The 15,717-nt window shown below is 42.0% G+C and overlaps 1 gene segment (V, D, J or C); it reads right to left on the bottom strand.

The window, feature by feature from the left end:
* Positions 1 to 434: 434 nt before the first annotated feature.
* On the bottom strand, positions 435 to 1,072 carry LOC111948174. The segment is given in 2 exon segments: positions 435 to 913; positions 1,021 to 1,072. Coding segments are annotated over 2 exon segments (384 nt in total).
* Between the last annotated feature and the right edge of the window lie 14,645 nt (positions 1,073 to 15,717).

Below are 15,717 nucleotides of genomic sequence, written 5' to 3'. Positions count from 1 at the left end.
TTCTTTGTGGTTCTTATCAGTTTGATCTTGAAGTTCCTACATCCCCTCAGTCTGTAGCCTCCTTCATTTTCTAAGAACTGTTTTTGGATATTGAATGGTAACGATTTCCCACTGGCTCTGTATAAAAGTTGCGCAGTGGAAAAAATCCACAAGGTCATGTAGTTTTAAAAGTCTAGATTGTTTGTATGATCAAGATATCCGGCTTTATGTACAATTCTGACGGCTCTTTTTTGAAGTAAAAAGAGAGGATGTAGTGAGCTCTTGTAATTATTCCCCCAAGTTTCTATACAATACATTATAAATAAAATGTATTATTATCATTATTATGAACCAACACATCTGATACCAGTGTCATTGATAAAAATAGGGGGGGGGGGGTTATTTATGATGTAATATGCTCTGAATATTGTGAACTGTGTCAGTAGAATTTACAAATTATACTAAATCTGATTCAACATGGTTTCTATTGTGTTAGAATGGATGTTCAGTGAAGTGTTTCAGTGTCTGCAGCATCTTCCAGCTGCAGCAGTCAGTTCAGTTTCTATTCAGCAGAATGAGGGAGGTTTTTGTACGACTGTTTTTCACTGTGTGAACACATCCTGACTGTTGATGAAGTGAAAACTCTGACAGTAATAAACTGCTGCATCTTCAGCCTGAATTCCACTGATGGTCAGAGTGAAATCAGAGTTTGATCCACTGCCTGAAAAACGACTTGGAATCCCTGATTCTAGAGTGCTAGCAGAGTAAATGAGTAGTTTAGGAGATTCTCCATCTTTCTGTTGATACCAGGCTAAATAGTGATCGCTTCCATCATCATAAACATCCCGACTGGTCCTACATGAGATGGAGACAGATTCTCCCACAGCAGAGCTCACTGCTCCAGGCTGAGTCACTGTGACCTGTCCTCTGGACTCTGAGGAGACAGAGACAGAAACAGAAAGCAGCTTCATGCTTTTGTGGCCTTCATTTCAGAGGGACGGATGTTCATAGAGGAGAGGAGTTGGATTCTCTGGACTTTACCTGTGAAGCAGCAGCAGAGGAGAGTCCAGATGAGGACGCACATCACACTCATGTTTTGGAGGAAGATGAGGAGGAGGAGGAGGAGGATTTCTGTGTCTTCTGCTGTGATGAAGGACAGCTGTCAGTCATCCAGTCTTCAACTCTCAGGACTATAAAGTCTCCCAGAGCACTGGAGCATGGAGCTGCTGATGCAAAGTGTCTCTATGGAAACCACTGATTCCAACAGGAACATGAATTCTCTTAAATACTTAAAAAGAAAATGAAAAAATATCAACTTGTCATTTCAGATTATAGATGACAAACAAAATAAAAATTGTAAAGTTAGACATTAAAGGTACTTTCAAGTTTCCTTCAATCTGCATCAAACTGAACATTTGCAAGAATCAAACTTCTGTTACATTTTTGATGATCTTGTTTTACATCATTTGTTGTGAATCTTAGATTCAAAAGTCAAAATCTTTGAAACATGAAAATGCATTACAGTCAAAATGCTGAATCATGTCAGTTTGTTTGTATTCACTGTAAAAAAACTAAAAATGTAGTATTTTTTATTTTATAAATAAATATCACATTTATAATAAGAGTGGGGGAAAAAAGCTTCAAGGTTAATAAGGAAATACATCCTTAAGGAAATGTGAAGCATCGTTATCATTTACTGAATAAAACAATTATTAGAAAAATATCTGATGCTTTTTATTCTTTAACATTTATGGGCTTTAACATCTGAAATGTATTTATTTCTCTTTAAGTTTTGTATCCAATATGTCAATATATTTGACTTATTCCTAAAAGCTGCATTTGTCTACTTTTGTGTTTAACTTACTAAAAAATATTATTTTTGAATAAAATCTTTATAATTAAAAACTAAAATAAAAGTTTGGTAAACTTTTTTTTTTTTTTTTCTAACTTGTCCTGTCCAACAGTTAGGCAAACAGATGAGAGCTGAGGGCCTCTTGTGTTGGACATATTTTATTTTAACAAGAGGGGTTATTCATCTTCAGACAAACCAAAGGTATGTCTGAATAAACCCCTTTTGTAATTGAGGCCAAACTTTATTAATTTCAATCATGTTTGAAAATCTTTGGTGTTGGACCGGACGGAAAAGGAAAGAGGGGAAGAAGAGAGAGGGACGTTAGAGAGAGGGGGGGGGGGGGGGGTAGGAGGGTGATAATAGGAGGGGAAGGGGGGTAAGACCATGAAGCAGCATAGAGCAGACAGGTTTACTGGTTGTTTATCACCACGGTACGGTTCAAATGTAGTACAAAAAGGGCGGGGCCTGTTCACACACACTCAAATATTATCAACACACCTGCTAGCTGCAAAAATGTCCACATGTCAACATGTACACAAAACAGATAGTGTTCACGAACGCATACCTATGCCTTTAAACCAACTAGTGTGAAATCTTTCATTCATTCAATCATGCAAACTATTAGTGCAAAGGTGAGCTAACACCTTTGTTCTTCTAAAATGGATGGTGGAATGTGAAAAGAAGGAAGAGGAGCGCCCAGCCACCCCCACACCCAGACCCCCGCCGCAGCAGCAGCGGCAGCCGGAATTCCCCCAACGCCATACGGGAACAGGCAGGGAACAACCGCCCCCCGGGCGACCAAGACCGCCACCCAGGCCAGGGCCAGCAGGACCGCCACGAGGCCCCCAGAGCCAGAGAGCAGGGAGGCGCAGAGGGAAAGAGAGCGCCGCCCCAGCCCAGCCAGGAAAGCAGCCCCCCGCCGTGCCGGAAGAACCCAACGCAGGGCCCCGCCGGAGAGGGACGCCCACAGCCCCAGACGAGCACCCCACCACCACCCAGGAGTTCTGGGCATCCCCCCGCCCCGACCCCAGGTACGAGCCAGGACCCCCCAAGGGAGACCCGCTCCGCACTCCAGGCAGCCACCCACCCGGCCCACGGTTGGTCCAGGGAGGAGCAAGGACCAACCGTGTATCTTAAACGTCTTTTTTCAGACAAACGAGAGCTAGACATTTGATCTGGTAACGTAAGGTGTGTTGTGACCACAGCAGCCCTGGGGGGGGAGGGGGGGGGTCAACTCACATAAAAAAAACTTGTTGACTTCTCCTTTATCAACAAAAAGGTGTTTTATTCAAACTATAGAAGTTATTTGCTGTTTTTAGAAAACCTTTTCCTCCTACCTCTCAAAGTCTCCAAAAACTAATCAAGAGCTCCACCTGAGGCTACAGGTGAGCAACACAACAAGGAAGGAGTCATGAACCAACAGATCTGATACCAGGGTCCTTGATAAAGAATAAGAGGAAAAGAAGATTATGTATGATATAATTTGCTCTGATTATTGTAAACTGGATTAGTAGATTTACAAATTGTACTAAATCTGATTCAACATGGTGTCTATTGTGTTAGAATGGATGTTCAGTGAACTGTTTCAGTGTCTGCAGCATCTTCCAGCTGCAGCAGTCAGTTCAGTTTCTGTTCAACCTGTGAGGTATAGGAGCCAGGGTGAGAATGGGTTTTGTTTCAGCTTTTATTTTGTTACTTCCTGTATCTCACATGTCCTCTCACATGTCCTCTCATTTCAGTTGTCTTGACCTTCCCTCAGTGTGTTCACCTGCCCTCCCTGATGTGCGCACCTGTTTGTAATTGTTTAATCTATGCTTATAGTCTGCGGCTGTGTCTGAATTACTGCCCTAACCCCTAACTACTAAAACCCTATATAGTGCGGCACTATATTGTTCTCTATATAGTTCTCTGAATTTTCAAAGCAATTCGGACACCCGTGCTCACTAGTTTTCTCTTTTGGGTGTTTTCAAATGGCACTTGGCACGAAAACAAAGTGGCGCATTACCGCCACCACCTGGTCTGGAGGGGAACTATTTCTATTTAACGCGGAGAATGACACCCATTTGTCAAAGTAAAAATACAATAAATATGAACATTTTATCAAGACTATTTATGAATCTGCTGTGTTCTGATCATGGAAAACGTGGCTGATTCATAAATAATAAAATTACAAACACATTGGTGTAGCTTTTATGTATTTGTTGATAAATAAACCCTCAACTCCATGGCAATATTTATTTTTGTGCCGCTGAACGATTTACAGGCTCTTGCGAGGAGGCATTTTTTTTCTGTAGTTTTCTCTTCTACCTTACTGAAAATAGCTTTATATATGAATCTGTCCGTGTTCCTGGCAATAATTCAACCGTTTTTCATGGGATCAAACCAAAAACGAGCAGATATGCAGCATCACAGGGCAGCAAGGAGAAGCAGACGTTTCAGAAGATTTCCTCTGGATTCCCCTGACCAGACATGAACAACTTGTGAGTTAAACTTAAAGTTTTTTTATTAGTTCAATTTAAGCATTTGTTACCAATTGTGCTCAAGGTCACACAGTCTGCTGGGTAAGACTTTTTAACATTATTTTTCAACACTGGACTATGAACTGTATAGTCTAACTACATGAAACAATTGTCAGATCAAAGTTTAGTATTTTTTATTCAGAGTTAAACCATATCACTTGTTTTAAACAAAAATACTATAATTTTTAAATATTTATATAAAAATCCAAAAACCCAGCCAAAAAAACCCACGAGATTTTCCAGCATTTATAAATACGTCATAAACTAAAATGTAAGACATCAGAATAAAATGAAACATTCAAAAAAATCAGATTTAATTTTCTCAATGAAATAATTATTTTTCTATTTTACAGGGTCTTCCACGTCTCTACTGCTTTGCCAACATAAAGGTGTCTGTCGTGGCCCTTCACGCTGACGGTCCAGACCAGACCCGCAGACCCGCAGATCGGTTGACCCGCAGGACCATTGAGCATCTGGTGGAGCAGTTTCGGGTTCCTCACACTCTGGGGGGGCACACAGGAGACTGAGGTCCTGGTGTTCCTTTTCTGGCTGGCGTGTGGCACATCTTACGGTGTGGTAACCAGAGCCTTTGACATGCCACGGTCCACTGTGAGCGACGTTGTCCACAGGACGGCAGACCGCATCCTCCAGCTGATGAGCAGGGTCACCCAGCATCCAGTGGGAATGAACTACCATTAGTCACCTCTGGTTTTTTAGCAGCTCGCTGAGTCTTCCACCTTCCAAAAGGTCGTAGGGAGCATCGATGGCTGCCACTTAAGAATAAAGGCCCTAAAAGAAAATGCAGCTTGTTATTTTAACAGGAAGCTTTTTTATTCTATTCAACTGCAGGCTGTACGTGACTAATGCCAAATTTAGAGATATTTTTGTTGGGAATCAAGGATCAGTCCACAGTTCACAGGTTCTACGTAAAAGCCCAATTTATGTAAATAAAACATTACCCACCTGAAGGATCCTTTTGGGTGATGTTGGGTATCCCTGCATTGCTCATCCCATCACGCTGCTGACACCCTACAGGGAACCCATGAGGAATGCGCTTCAGGCCCGTTACAACCAGCACCACGCCAAGACACGCTCTGTGGTCGAGAGAGCATTTGGCATTATGAAGATGAGGAGGAGAGCAATATTTCTGGGGGCACTGGAAGTAAAACCAACCTTTGCAATGAAAATCATTGCCTGCAGTTCAGTTCTGCACAATCTGTGCATCAGCGAAGGGGACTGCTTGGAGCCACAGATGTTGAGCCACAGCAGGAACCAGTAGGACGAGTAAAGTGGCGTTCGTCTGCGAAGACAAATCTCTGCTTTCCTTTCAGCTCCATTATGCCCAATAATTAATAAGCCTACACGTATAACCACAGAATCAGCAACGTTGCTAGATAACATATTCACAAATAGAACTGATAAAGAAATTTTGGGAGGCCTTTTGTTTTGTGATATTACTGATCACTTGCCTGTGTTTGCAGTGTTGAAAAATGTGTCTTCAAAGAAAATGTATACACAGACCCAGGGAAAATGGATAAGGTGTTGCAGTTCTGATAACATTGATTCATTTAGGAGGGCTCTATGTAATCAAACATGGAATGAAATCTATGCTTCTACCAATGTGAATGAAGCTTATGATGCCTTTCTGCATCGATACATAGAGCTTTATAATTTAAACTGTCCAAAAATTAAAATTAGTCATAAAAAAAATAACGAAAAGCCTTGGATAACCAAAGGTATTGAAAAGGCTTGTAAAAAGAAAAATGCACTATACAGACAGTTTGTAAGCGAAAAAAGTAAAGAACCAGAAAATACATATAAAAATTATAAAAATAAATTGGTGAATATAATAAGAAATTCTAAAAAACAGTATTATCATAAGTTAATTGAGCAACACAAATTACACATGCAAGAGACTTGGAAAATAATAAACAAATTAACCAAAAAAAACAATAAGAAACAAGAGTATCCAAGTTATTTTAAAAAAAATGATATTCAGATCAGAAACCCAATGCTTATTGCAAATGAATTAAATGAATACTTTGCTAATGTTGGAAATAAACTTGCAATGGAAATAAAAGAGCCAATAAAGAAGTTGAAAGAACTTAGTATCCAATCAAACAAGTTCTCAATGTTTCTGTCTGAGGTTAGTTCAAATGAAATACTAGAAATTGTAAGAACATTTCAAAATAAAAGATCCAAAGATTGGAATGACATTGATATTTCATTAATTAAAAACACAATTGAGTTCATTGTTGAACCACTAACTCATATATTTAACATGTCTTTTAGGGAGGGCATTTTTCCAAATAACATGAAAATAGCAAAAATTATTCCCATTTTTAAAAATGGAGATCGCCATATATTTACAAATTACAGACCAATTTCATTATTATCCCAATACCATTATTATCCCAATTCTCCAAGATATTATTTATCTGGAGATAACCTGGAAAAGCTTCTTTCAGACATAACAAAAGAATTATCCATAATCAAACAATGGTTTGATTCAAACAAACTGTCTTTAAATCAAAATAAAACCAAGTACATTATATTTGGCTATAGAAAACGGGAAAACATCTCTGAGTTAAAAATTGAGGATGTTGTTCTTGAAAGAGTAAATGAAATAAAATTTCTGGGAGTAATCTTGAATCATACATTATCATGGAAACCACACATAACTTATATTCTCTCTAAATTGTCCAAATCATTAGCCATCCTACATAAAGTCAAATATTTTTTAAACACAGCTACATTGTATATTCTATATTGTTCCTTCATGATTCCTTATTTGACCTATTGTTTAGAAATCTGGGGGCATAGTTACAAGTCAAATACAAAACCTATTTTTATTCTGCAAAAAAAAGCAATTAGAATTGTAAACCACTCTTCATACAATCAATCCACAAAACAAATATTTCCTAAATTAAGGGCAATAAAATTTTATGATTTAGTTTATCTTAGTACTGGAATTTTTATGTTTAAAGTTAAAAAACAATGTGTACCTGCCAAAATACTGAGTTTGTTCGAAATAAAAGTTGATAATTATGATTTTCGAGGTAAAGATATGTTTAAAAAGAAAGTGGTCAGAACTAACGCATTAAGAAATAGTGTTTTTGTTCAGGGGGTCAACATGTGGAATTTATTATCAGACGAACTGAAAAATGCAAAATCCATACTGCACTTTAAGAAAATGTATAAAGTTAAAATGTTTCAAAAATACCTTCTGGACTGAGAGACTTTGGTGGTTGTGAGGTCATTTTGAGAAGTGTTTGTTTTGTTTTTGGTTTTTGGTTTTTTCATCTTTTTTCTTTTCTGATTTAAGGTTCTAACAGTTTGTAGGTAGATGTAATGTTTGTATTCAGGGTTGGGGAAATAAGCCTTGGCTTCACCCAACACCTTTTTCGGTTAATTTTGTTCAATGTTTATGTTATGTTTATTTATTTATTATTATTATTATTATTTTCAATGTTTATGTTGACATTGATCAGTGTCAATGTTTATGTTGATGTTTTTAAGTTTGTTTGTTTAACTTAACCGAAATAAAGTTTCTCACAAGAACTGTGACACACATGACTCTAGAAGACCAGGATTATTGTTAAGATGTATAAAAAAAAATGTTAACATATAAAACGAAAATGTAAATATGTACATTTGATATTTATATGAAAATTCTTTTGAGATTGTTAAAAATGGCTCAGATTTAAATAATGCATGTAAATAATTCATTTTTGTTCCTGCATTTATTGAACAAATTGCAAAAACAACGACTACGTTACATTTTGTGAACAATATTTTAAACTCAGGTAAGCTTAACAGACTCTCCTGTTACTCTTTGTCCCTTCGTGCTCTTTCCTCCTCTCCTCTTTCAACAACAACCTTTACCCCAACATGACAACGATTACAGTTTAATGATAAATAAATACAAATCTGATCAAGTGTCTCTTACTCCCATCCGGCACGAGCTTGCCTGATAACAAACAGGCTATCTTTCTCCATCCACAGATGCTGGATCAGATTTTCCTTATCCTCGTCAGTCCCTACATATATAAACACATTTTATGTGTTAATAACTTATTACTACAGTTAGAACTCACTCATTTTTTTATGTAATATCAACAGCGTTTGTTTTTTAGCATTCGGCGCTAATTCGCGCTAGCGTTAGCTTTAGCATTACCGAAATTGATGAGCTTCCAAACAATGTAGATAGTCGATTGAGGAATATAACATATTAAACACATCATCTAACGTATTTACAAATATATTTTACAACAGATACTTGATACTTTTAAATATACTTACATTTTTAAGTCCTCTTTCTCGCGCAACCGTCCGCCATCTTCGAATAATTCAAGCGCAGTGTATTGTGGGTCACACGCAATGCATTCTGGTATGAATGCAGTGCATTCTGGGCAATATTCGCCGATCGAGTGAGCATCGATCCACACTGTTTTTTCGTAAAGAATTCTGGGAAATTTCTAGTGCACATGATTTTTGAACTGTAGATTCGGACAGCACTACAAAATGGCGACCGCACTATATAATAATAAATTTAATAATAATAAATTTTATTTCAAGCGCCTTTCAGGTCACCCAAGGTCGCTGTACAAGGTTAAAATAAGAAAAACAGAATAAAACGTCAATAAGAAATTATCAGAGTAAAACATGAGTAAACATAAAGACATAGTAAAAAAATAATAAATAAAAACATTTAAGATGGATACATAAAAAATTATAGGATAGAAAAACAGACAAACAGACAAATGAGGTTGCGATAACTGAATGGATTAACTGTATGATTGTTTGAAGAGATGGGTCTTGAGTTTGGATTTGAATAGTGGCAGTGTGTCGGTGTTCTGTAAATCTGGAGGAAGAGAATTCCACAGCTGAGGGGCAGAGCGACTGAAAGCTCTGCCCCCCATGGTGGCAAGACGGGCAGGTGGGACATGGAGTTGGAGAGAGGAAGTGGAACGGAGAGATCGGGAGGGAATGGAAATGTGAAGAAGGTCAGAAATGTAGGGTGGAGCCAGGTTATGGAGTGCTTTGAAGGTGATGAGGAGAATCTTGAAACTAACCCTTTGTTTTATGGGAAGCCAGTGTAAGTTTTGGAGAACTGGTGTGATGTGGTGGGATAACGGGGTCCTGGTGATAATGCGGGCTGCAGAATTTTGAAGAAGCTGCAATTTTTTGAGTGTTTTATTGGGCAAACCAAACAGGAGGGAATTACAATAATCGATCCGAGAAGTGACAAGACTATGAACAAGTACAGCAGTTGTATGAGGTGTGAGAAAAGGGCGGAGACGAGATATATTGCGAAGATGAAAGTAAGCAGAACGGGTGATGTTATTAATATGAGATTGGAACGAAAGTGAGCTGTCGAGGATGACACCCAGACTCTTTACCTGGGGGGAGGGAAGAACAGAGAAGTCATTGACAGAGATGGAGAAGCTATTGGATTTGGAAATAGTGGATGGAGTGCCTACAAGGAGGACTTCAGTTTTGGAACTGTTGAGTTGCAGAAAATTTGAAGAGAACCAGGAATGGATTTCTTGCAGACAGAGGGTAAGGGAGGAAGGAGGAAGTGATGAGGAGGGTTTCGTAGAAATGTAGAGCTGGGTGTCGTCCGCATAGCAATGGAAATTAATGTTGTGTTTATGGAAGAGAGAACCAAGAGGGAGGATGTAAATGATGAAGAGAAGGGGACCTAGGACTGAGCCCTGGGGAATACCAGCAGAGAGTGTGAAGGTGTTTGACATATGAGGTTTAATATGGATAAATTGACTACGGTCTGATAAGTATGAAGAAAACCAGGACAGAGGGGTGTGAGAAATACCAATAGTTTGAAGTCTGTGAATAAGAATATTGTGGGAAATGGTGTCAAAAGCAGCAGGTAAATCAAGGAGAATTAGAATGGACAGTGAACCGGAGTCCGAAGCTAAGAGGAGGTCGTTTGTGATTTTTAAAAGAGCTGTTTCTGTACTATGGAGTGGGCGGAAACCAGATTGAAAGTGTTCGTAGATGTTGTTACTGGAAAGATGAGCACGGAGCTGAAGAGCAACAGTTTTTTCAAGGATTTTGGAAATGAAAGGTAAATTAGAGATTGGGCGAAGATTATTAAAGTTATTTGGGTCAAGACCAGGTTTTTTCAAAACTGGAGTTATAGAGGCGACTTTTAGAGAATGTGGAACAATACCAGACATGAGAGAGGAGTGAATAATGTTGGTAATTGATGGGAGAAGAGAAAGGAGACAGGATTTAACGAGAGATGTAGGAATGGGATCCAGTTGGCAGGTGGAAGGTTTAGAGTTTGTAATAAGGTCAGAAATATAGTGCACTATATAGGGGTTAGGGCGGTAATTCGGACACAGCCTGCGTCTCCCCTGCACTTGTTGCCAGATTGTTTTGTGCTGTTCACAGAGTTACATGAATCTTTTGGCTTAAGAGCAAATTGATGATTATATTCGAGTTCTCATTGGAAGATCCTGCGTCCTGCAATTTTGTGTCTACCTCATATCCTGACATTACAATCTGGCCATAAAAATGGACACAGCGGACGCAGACACATCACATGCGGGACTCCCCAGCCAGGAGTGGATGATCCGTCAGCAGGAGGAACAGCTGAGCTTTCTTCGGGGAGGTTTACTGGAGATGTCTGATCGCCATGAGCAACAGCTGACCGCAGTCAGTAAGCAGATCGAGCAGCTAGCGGGACGGATCCAGCACCCTCCATCAACACCTCCACTCCATTCTCCCTCCTCTGCTTCGGTGCATCTGGCTCCTGTCCAGACATCTGTCGCCCCCGCGGCTCAGCTGGCCCGACCGGAGAGATTTTCGGGCGACTCCGGGGACTGTCGGGCGTTTATCACCCAATGCGAGCTCCACTTTGAGTTGCAGGCTGTGAACTACCCCACGGATCGCTCCAGAGTGGCTTTCATCATATCTCACCTCACCGGGAGAGCCGGAGCGTGGGCCACCGCGGAGTGGCAACGTGGAGCAGCCACCTGCGCATCTCTCCCAGCCTTTCTCGAGGCCTTCACCCTTGTGTTCCAGCACACAAAGCCGGGACGGGAGGCAGCTCGGGCGCTGATGCGGCTGAGACAGGGGAGGCGGCGTGTGGCGGATTACGCCATTGAGTTCCGTACTCTCGCTTCGGAGAGCGATTGGAACCCCGCTGCGCTCACGGACGCCTTCCTAGAGGGACTTTCTGAGGAGATGAAGGACCACCTCGCTCCTTTGGATCTACCATCATCCCTGGAGCTCCTCATCGCCCTGGCGGTCAGGATTGACAACAGGCTGCTGGAGACGGGGACGCCGGCTGGAGACTGTTTAACCCAGGGGGCAGTCCAGTGACCACGCCCCACATTACTCACCTCCTTCTGCTCCTCCCACAGAGACTCCAGCTCCGCTGATGAGCCTATGCAGCTGGGTCGGGGTCGTCTGTCTCCCTCAGAGCGTGTACGGCGGATGACGGCAGGTGAGTGCCTTTACTGTGGACAGCGGGGTCATTTCTGCAGGGATTGCCCAAACGCCGCCGCTCGTCATTGAGAGTGGGCACACTGACGAGTGGTGGCCAAATGCCCACCAGATCTACTTCCTGTCTCCTGAAGGGTCATATTATGTTTGAGGGTAGGGGGATTCCTGTTCAGGCTTTGTTAGACTCAGGTGCTGAGCAGAACCTCATGGATGCCGAGCTAGCCAAGCAGGCAGGCTTAAAGACTGAGTCACTACCCCGTCCTTTGCAGGTCGTCTCTCTTAATGGTGACACTGTGGCCACTGTTAACCAGGTCACTGAGCCAGTCCACCTCATCATTTCTGGGAACCATCATGAGCACACCCGTTTTTTCCTGTTTCAATCCTCTCACAATCCGGTTGTTTTAGGTTATCCTTGGCTTATTACTCATAACCCTGTTATTGACTGGCCCACCAACCGGAACAGCAGTTGGAGCGACCACTGCCATACTGCCTGCTTGCGTTCAGCTCGGCCTCCGGGAGCTGATCCCGCAGTCCCAGTTAGGCAGCCGTCCTCACATGACCTCTCCAAAGTACCGTCTGAATATCATGACCTAGGGGAGGTTTTTTCTAAATCCCGAGCACTCTCTTTACCTCCTCACAGACCCTACGACTGCTCCATAGACCTGCAACCTGGTGCTGCTCTGCCTAAGAGTCGGCTTTTCAGCCTGTCAAGACCGGAGAGGGAAGCCATAGAGCAGTATATCGCTGACTCCCTGAGCACAGGTCTGATTAGACCGTCTTCATCTCCTGTTAGTGCTGGATTTTTTTTTGTTGGGAAGAAGGATGGCACCCTCCGCCCATGTATCGACTATCGTGGGCTGAATGAAATCACCATAAAGAACCGTTATCCTCTTCCTCTTATGAATTCTGCATTTGAGGCCCTGCAGGAGGCCCGGGTTTTCACAAAGCTGGATTTGCGCAACGCTTATTACCTGGTGCGCATCAGGGCTGGTGATGAGTGGAAGACTGCATTCAGCACTCCACTCGGACATTATGAGTATTTAGTTATGCCTTTTGGACTTTCAAATGCCCCTGCAGTATTTCAGGGGATGATTAATGATGTGTTACGGGACTTCATCCATCGTTTTGTCTTTGTTTATTTGGATGACATCCTTATCTTCTCCAGGGATCCCAGCAAACATAGGCGGCATGTTCGTCTGGTGCTCCAGCGGCTGCTGGAGAATAAGCTGTATGTGAAGGCAGAGAAGTGCGAGTTTCACTCCCCCAGTGTGTCATTCCTGGGCTTTGTAGTTGCTGGTGGGGAGGTGAGACCGGATCCGGCTAAGGTGAGCGCGGTGGTGAATTGGCCTATTCCTACTAGCCGCAAACAGCTCCAGCGGTTTTTGGGGTTTGCCAATTTTCTACGTAGGTTCATTAGAAATTACAGCTCTGTAGCTGCGCCGCTTACGGGCCTGACCTCCACCTCCTCACATTTTCAATGGACGGTAGCTGCAGACTCTGCTTTCCGGAAGCTCAAGCAGCTCTTTACCTCTGCGCCTGTCCTGGCTCAACCCGACCCTGCCAACCAGTTTATAGTGGAGGTAGACGCTTCTGACAGTGGGGTAGGGGCTGTGTTGTCTCAACGGATGGGTGCAGATCACAAACTGCATCCTTGCACATTCTTCTCTCGTCGGCTTACTCCAGCAGAGACTAATCTCTAACACTAACACTCTTTTAAACTGCATTTTAGATATAAAGTTATGGATGGCAGAAAACTTCTTACAGCTCAACCAGGACAAAACTGAAGTTCTAATCATCGGTTCTGAAGACAAGAGAGAGATGATTTTACCACATCTTCATAATTTTAAACCTTCTCAATGTGTGAGAAACCTGGGCGTACTTTTTGACTCTGAGCTAAATTTTATCCCACACATTAAAAATGTCGTCAATACAGGATTTTATCATCTTAAAAACATTGCCAGAGTCCGCCCGTTCCTCTCTCTTGCCAGCACAGAAGTGCTAATGCATGCTTTTATTTTCAGTCGTTTAGATTACTGTAATGCCCTGCTCTCTGGTTTACCCAAAAAGTCTATTTCAAATCTACAGCTATTGCAGAACTCAGCGGCACGAGTTCTGACGAGGACCAGGGGGCGGAAACACATTACACCGATTTTAAAGTCGCTGCATTGGCTCCCTGTGCGTTTCAGGATTGATTTTAAAGTTCTTTTAATGGTTTATAAGTGTTTTTATGGTCTTGGGCCTTCTTATTTAAATGATATTCTTTTAAAATATGAGCCCTCGCGGACCCTGAGGTCCTCCGGTGCTGGCCTCTTAGTTGTTCCTAAAGTGAGGACCAAAACTTATGGTGAGGCTTCGTTCTGCCATTAGGGTCCTCGCCTGTGGAACGGCTTGCCGGAGGGCCTCAGGGCCGCAGAGACTGTAGAGGTTTTTAAGAAGAGGCTCAAGACCCACCTTTTTAATTTAGCTTTTAGTTGATTTTAACTGCTAATTTATTCTATTAGTTTTATTATAGGCTATATTCTATACTATATTTCATTTCATTTTATGCATCTTATTCTCAGTTTTTTTTATATTTATTTATTTATTTTTTATTTATTTTTATTTTTTATTTTTTTTATTTTATTTATTTATTATTATTTATATATATATATTTTTAATAAATCTTATAATTTTAGTATCTTATTGTGATTTTAGCCCCAGTGTTTCTTGTGGGAGTCTTTTCTGCCAGGGTTGCCGGCTTGCCCGGTGGCTGTTGTTGCAGTTCTTGCCTTTGCTGGGGCGGCTGGGGTTTAATTTTGCAGCCTCACGGCTGTGAAGTGGACCCTGGTGTTGTCCCGGTCTGGGTTGGCGCTCTGGCGATGCTCCCGTGGCCGGGCTGGCTCCTGGTATGAAGAGATTCCCAAATGCCGTTTCCTCGCAGCAGAGCCGAGCCTTGTTTGTTTGTTTGTTTGTTTGTTTGTTTGTTTGTTTGCTTGCTTGCTTGCTTGTTTGCTTGCTTGCTTTTTTATTTATTTATTCATTTATTTATTTATTTATTTTAACTTGCATTGGTAGTCAACATTCATTGTCGTGGGTCATGTGCTTTAATGGAGGGGAGTGGGAAGGGTGTAGGGTGGGTTGGGTTTTTACTGTAATGTTGTGTGTTTTTTGTTTCTAATGTTAAAGCGCTTCGAGCTGCATGAAATGCATGATAAGCGCTATTTTATAAATAAAGTTTGATTTGATTAATTATGACGTGGGGGACAAGGAACTGCTGGCCATTAGGCTTGCTTTAGAAGAATGGAGGCACTGGTTGGAGGGGGCGGCTCAGCCATTTGTGGTCTGGACCGATCACAAGAATCTGTCCTACATCCGGACTGCAAAACGGCTGAATCCCAGGTAGGCGCGGTGGTCATTGTTTTTCAATCGTTTTGACTTTGTGGTGTCCTACCGTCCTGGCTCCAAAAACATCAAGCCGGACGCCCTTTCACGACAACAGGAACCAGCCGCGGTGGTCCAGCAGTCCGCAACTATACTTCCTACCTCCTGTGTTCTGGGCGCGCTCTCATGGCAGCTGGAGAGGGACATCAAGGCTGCACAAACCCAGGAACCAGACCCTGGAGGGGGCCCTTCAGACAGACTTTTCGTTCCTAAGACTGTAAGAAGTCAGGTCCTCCAGTGGGCTCACGCATCTCGTCTGACCTGTCACCCAGGGGTCCGCAGAACCATCTCATTTCTGCGTCGCCGGTTCTGGTGGCCCAGTCTGACACGGGACACCAAGGAGTTTGTTTCTGCCTGCATAGTCTGTGCTCAGAACAAGGTCAGTAATCGCCCACCTGCTGGACTTCTCCATCCCTTATCTGTTCCGAGCCGCCACATTGCATTGGAATTTGTAACTGGTCTGCCCCCCTCTGT

The sequence above is a fragment of the Oryzias latipes genome, chromosome 11, assembly GCF_002234675.1.
Source record: "Oryzias latipes chromosome 11, ASM223467v1".
NCBI lineage: Eukaryota > Metazoa > Chordata > Actinopteri > Beloniformes > Adrianichthyidae > Oryzias > Oryzias latipes.
This window is presented reverse-complemented; position numbering and strand designations above follow the sequence as displayed.